Source organism: Pelobates fuscus, chromosome 3 (assembly GCF_036172605.1).
Source record: "Pelobates fuscus isolate aPelFus1 chromosome 3, aPelFus1.pri, whole genome shotgun sequence".
Taxonomy (NCBI): Eukaryota; Metazoa; Chordata; class Amphibia; order Anura; family Pelobatidae; genus Pelobates; species Pelobates fuscus.
The window spans coordinates 285,011,752-285,017,292 of record NC_086319.1 but is presented as its reverse complement, the minus strand read 5'-3'; the positions used below and the strand labels follow the sequence as shown (position 1 = coordinate 285,017,292).

The 5,541-nt window shown below is 50.9% G+C and overlaps 1 protein-coding gene and 1 non-coding gene across 4 annotated transcripts in view; both read right to left on the bottom strand.

The window, feature by feature from the left end:
- Nucleotides 1-5,066, bottom strand: part of TIA1 (TIA1 cytotoxic granule associated RNA binding protein) — a 24,802-nt gene extending 19,736 nt beyond the window's left edge. For 2 of the 3 annotated variants that reach the window (XM_063448656.1, XM_063448658.1), the window contains exon 1: nucleotides 4,809-5,065. In XM_063448656.1, the coding sequence (XP_063304726.1) occupies nucleotides 4,809-4,834 (26 nt within the window). In that variant the 5' untranslated portion in view covers nucleotides 4,835-5,065. Of the gene's footprint in view, nucleotides 1-4,808 lie in introns of all 3 variants that reach the window. The other variant, XM_063448659.1, reaches the window with a different exon arrangement.
- A 200-nt stretch (nucleotides 5,067-5,266) lies between these two features.
- Nucleotides 5,267-5,337, bottom strand: TRNAG-CCC (transfer RNA glycine (anticodon CCC)). Its single transcript has one exon. It is a non-coding gene; the product is annotated as a tRNA-Gly (tRNA).
- Nucleotides 5,338-5,541: the final 204 nt, after the last annotated feature.

Sequence of the window (5,541 nt, the reverse complement as noted above, 5' to 3'; positions counted from 1 at the left end):
TGAGAGTCAGAGTGTGTGAGAGTCAGAGTGTGTGAGAGTCAGAGTGTGTGAGAGTCAGAGTGTGTGAGAGTCAGAGTGTGTGAGAGTCAGAGTGTGTGAGAGTCAGAGTGTGTGAGAGTCAGAGTGTGTGAGAGTCAGAGTGTGTGAGAGTCAGAGTGTGTGAGAGTCAGAGTGTGTGAGAGTCAGAGTGTGTGAGAGTCAGAGTGTGTGAGAGTCAGAGTGTGTGAGAGTCAGAGTGTGTGAGAGTCAGAGTGTGTGAGAGTCAGAGTGTGTGAGAGTCAGAGTGTGTGAGAGTCAGAGTGTGTGAGAGTCAGAGTGTGTGAGAGTCAGAGTGTGTGAGAGTCAGAGTGTGTGAGAGTCAGAGTGTGTGAGAGTCAGAGTGTGTGAGAGTCAGAGTGTGTGAGAGTCAGAGTGTGTGAGAGTCAGAGTGTGTGAGAGTCAGAGTGTGTGAGAGTCAGAGTGTGTGAGAGTCAGAGTGTGTGAGAGTCAGAGTGTGTGAGAGTCAGAGTGTGTGAGAGTCAGAGTGTGTGAGAGTCAGAGTGTGTGAGAGTCAGAGTGTGTGAGAGTCAGAGTGTGTGAGAGTCAGAGTGTGTGAGAGTCAGAGTGTGTGAGAGTCAGAGTGTGTGAGAGTCAGAGTGTGTGAGAGTCAGAGTGTGTGAGAGTCAGAGTGTGTGTCACTGGACAAGGCAGGCTGCCCGGTTTTATTCCAGGGGTTCATGGAACGTTAAAGTAATCCCACTAAAAATATATGTATCTTAACACAGACCAACATTCACATTGTTTGCCCTTAGAGCAAAAGGATGTACTGTAGCCCGTGTGTAATTATTTATGGATACACTGGTGTAACTCTACATTTACTGAACAGTAAATAACAAGCAATGTTACTGGGAGCTGTCCTTTGTCAATACAAATGGAAGGCCATTCAGTATTTATAATGCCGATTTGACCGTCTTGTTCTGTTTCTTCTGCAAAAAAATAAGGACTCTGCCTTCAACAAAAGCACTTTGAAAATTAAATTATACACGTGGGTGCTTTTTAAAAACATTTTTTATAGAGTTATAGAGTAATTTTATAGAGCTTATAGAGTAATGTAAAAACATGTAATTGAAATCTAAATGCAATGACATCAAAGGTCACTTACCTGCAGCTAGTCATTTAAAAGTGTGGCTTCAAATGCTAATAGTGAAATCAAACTCCAAAAAGTTTTAACAAGTGCTGTCTACCTAACTCGACCAAAAAATGGTGGTAGGTGCTACAGTGTTGAAGAAACACTCCAAGCACCATAACCACTACAGCTTGCTGTAGAGTGTAGTTCAGAAGAGCTAGAAAAAGCTCATTCTTAGGCGCTTGAAGCTTTTCATCAACAGTAGTGGAGGTGGGAGGCAATGCCAGGTGGACTCCAGTAGGATGGTCAAACTGATCTAAAATGGTTTGCCTACTTATAGTGCAATCCTGTTAATACAACCACTACAGCATACAGGTAAATTGATAGAGCATAGACAGGATGTCAAAAATCTGATCAGCAGGAGAGGCTACTTGCTTACATGCATCTAACATTCTGGGAAACTTAGATGGTTGCAAAGGATTACATGAAGTACACAGAAACAAAGATATAAAATGGCAAAAGGGCAAATGGGTATCAACAACTGAAAACTTAAAAGGACACCACGGGCATCAAAACAGCTTTAGGTTAATGAAGCAGTTGTGGTGTACAGATAATGCCCCTGCAGCATCTCCGCTCAATTACCTGCCATTTATGAGATAAATTATTTTTTTCTAATGCAGCCTTAGTCACACGTCCCTGCGTGAGAAGAGAGACTGTAGGGGCATAATCTGTACACTAAAACTGCTTAATTAAACTAAAGTTGTTTTCATGCCTAGAGTGTGCCTTTAAAATAAGGACAAAAAAGGGTAGAAGACCAATTACGTAAAAATTAGGTAAGAGGAACACAGCAGTATGGAATATTTAGCATTTTGCAAAAATCTTGGATATACGAGTAACTAAATGTTACAAGTAAAGAATGAAATACAAAGAACATGACAGGCAGATGTGCTGTGTTGGTGTAAAGAATTCAAAATTCTAGGTTCTAATGGCAACCATTATCTTGAATACCACCGGTACTCCGCTCCCCCTCTAGACTGCAACACCACCGGTACTCCGCTCCCCCTCTAGACTGCAACACCACCGGTACTCCGCTCCCCCTCTAGACTGCAACACCACCGGTACTCCGCTCCCCCTCTAGACTGCAACACCACCGGTACTCCGCTCCCCCTCTAGACTGCAACACCACCGGTACTCCGCTCCCCCTCTAGACTGCAACACCACCGGTACTCCGCTCCCCCTCTAGACTGCAACACCACCGGTACTCCGCTCCCCCTCTAGACTGCAACACCACCGGTACTCCGCTCCCCCTCTAGACTGCAACACCACCGGTACTCCGCTCCCCCTCTAGACTGCAACACCACCGGTACTCCGCTCCCCCTCTAGACTGCAACACCACCGGTACTCCGCTCCCCCTCTAGACTGCAACACCACCGGTACTCCGCTCCCCCTCTAGACTGCAACACCACCGGTACTCCGCTCCCCCTCTAGACTGCAACACCACCGGTACTCCGCTCCCCCTCTAGACTGCAACACCACCGGTACTCCGCTCCCCCTCTAGACTGCAACACCACCGGTACTCCGCTCCCCCTCTAGACTGCAACACCACCGGTACTCCGCTCCCCCTCTAGACTGCAACACCACCGGTACTCCGCTCCCCCTCTAGACCAGGCATAGACAATCTTCGGCACGCCAGATGTTTTGGACTACACCTCCCATGATGCTTTGCCAGCATTATGGGTGTAAGAGCATTATGGGGGGTGTAGTCCACAACATCTGGAGTGCCGAAGGTTGCCTATCCCTGCTCCAGACTAACACTACCTATACTCCGCTCGCCCTCCCAAGACTAACACTACCTATACTCCGCTCGCCCCCCCAAGACTAACACTACCTATACTCCGCTCGCCCCCCCAAGACTAACACTACCTATACTCCGCTCGCCCCCCCAAGACTAACACTACCTATACTCCGCTCGCCCCCCCAAGACTAACACTACCTATACTCCGCTCGCCCCCCCCAAGACTAACACTACCTATACTCCGCTCGCCCCCCCCAAGACTAACACTACCTATACTCCGCTCGCCCCCCCCAAGACTAACACTACCTATACTCCGCTCGCCCCCCCCAAGACTAACACTACCTATACTCCGCTCGCCCCCCCCAAGACTAACACTACCTATACTCCGCTCGCCCCCCCCAAGACTAACACTACCTATACTCCGCTCGCCCCCCCAAGACTAACACTACCTATACTCCGCTCGCCCCCCAAGACTAACACTACCTATACTCCGCTCGCCCCCCCAAGACTAACACTACCTATACTCCGCTCGCCCCCCCAAGACTAACACTACCTATACTCCGCTCGCCCCCCCAAGACTAACACTACCTATACTCCGCTCCCCCCCAAGACTAACACTACCTATACTCTGCTCGCCCCCCCAAGACTAACACTACCTATACTCCGCTCCCCCCCCAAGACTAACACTACCAATACTCCGCTGCCCCCAAGATTAACACTACCTATACTCCGCTCCCCCCAACACTAACACTACCTATACTCCGCCCCCCCAAGACTAACACTACCTATACTCCGCTCCCCCCCAAGACTAACACTACCTATACTCCGCTCCCCCCCAAGACTAACACTACCTATACTCCGCTCCCCCCCCAAGACTAACACTACCTATACTCCGCTCCCCCCCAAGACTAACACTACCTATACTCCGCTCCCCCCCCAAGACTAACACTACCTATACTCCGCTCCCCCCCCAAGACTAACACTACCTATACTCCGCTCCCCCCCAAGACTAACACTACCTATACTCCGCTCCCCCCCAAGACTAACACTACCTATACTCCGCTCCCCCCCAAGACTAACACTACCTATACTCCGCTCCCCCCCAAGACTAACACTACCTATACTCCGCTCCCCCCCAAGACTAACACTACCTATACTCCGCTCCCCCCCCAAGACTAACACTACCTATACTCCGCTCCCCCCCTCCCGATACACTACCTATATCCATCTCCATATCCAGACTACAATACTACCTATACCCACCTCCTCATTACATGCTACATATACTTGACCCTCTACATGGCTACCAATACTATCTATATCCAGCTTTCATTACACACTATAACACTACCCATGCCCATTTACCACAATAGTAAAAACCGTCTCGCTCCAAATTAACACTACCGCTATCTAGACCCTCTACTTCATAACAAGACCGACACTCAGCCCCCACTCCGTGCTCCCTCCACTCCGTGCTCCCCCCTCTCGCCCCCCACTCCGTGCTCCCCCCCTCTCGCCCCCCACTCCGTGCTCCCCCCCTCTCGCCCCCCACTCCGTGCTCCCCCCCTCTCGCCCCCCACTCCGTGCTCCCCCCCTCTCGCCCCCCACTCCGTGCTCCCCCCCTCTCGCCCCCCACTCCGTGCTCCCCCCCTCTCGCCCCCCACTCCGTGCTCCCCCCCTCTCGCCCCCCACTCCGTGCTCCCCCACTCCCTCCAGTTGGCCCCCACTCCGTGCTCCCTCCACTCGGTTCCCCGCCATAGCAGCCGATTATTGCCGATACCCGCGCACTGAGCCGGCCTGTCGCCATGTCCCGCCCTGCCGGCCCGCTATCCGGGCGGTGAGCTGTGTGATTGGGGTCGGTATGAGGGTAGGGGCAGAGCCGCCATTACGAGCAGGCCGGGCACTTACAGGGTCCTGGGCAGCTCCTCCTCCATGGCTCCGGGCCCCGCGGTGTCCTAAGGGACCGGCGGGATACCCGGTACAGGTTAAGGTCTGTGAGGCGATAACCCCGGGGGCTGAGGAGGGGGTCGAGGCGGCCTGGCACTGGGCGCTGATCGCTGCTGCTTTTCCTTCTCCGTATCGGTCTCACTCCGCCGGCTCCCACCGCCCGGCCTAGAACAATGCGAAAGGAACCGTCACCACAAGATGGCGGCGGCCGAGGACAGCGCATGCGCAGGCCGAGGACCCAGGGTAAGGCTGCCCGACACCACGCCTGTATAAAAATAAAAGTACTATTATTATAGCTAAAAGACAGGTTAAATCAGCACAATGTTTTGTAAAGTAAACAAATTAGTAACAAATTAAGGAATATGGAAACCTAACATCTTTAGAAAAAAACAACAAATGGACAAAAATAAAAGGGTGAGTGCGCCGCCCGGGAATCGAACCCGGGTCGCAAGAATGGGAATCTTGCATGATACCACTACACCAGCGGCGCGGATAAAGCGTGGAGATAACAGGAGATTACATGACTGCGCTGCACTGCCACCTCGTGGTTCTTTTTTTATATTGTTAGGAATGGAACACGCTAAATTGAGACAGTCACTTTTGTTTTTGTTGTTAAACACACTATAGAATTAAATATTTAAATTAACTATTAACAAAAAATGGAAATGAAAAATTATATGATTGAAGCATTTTG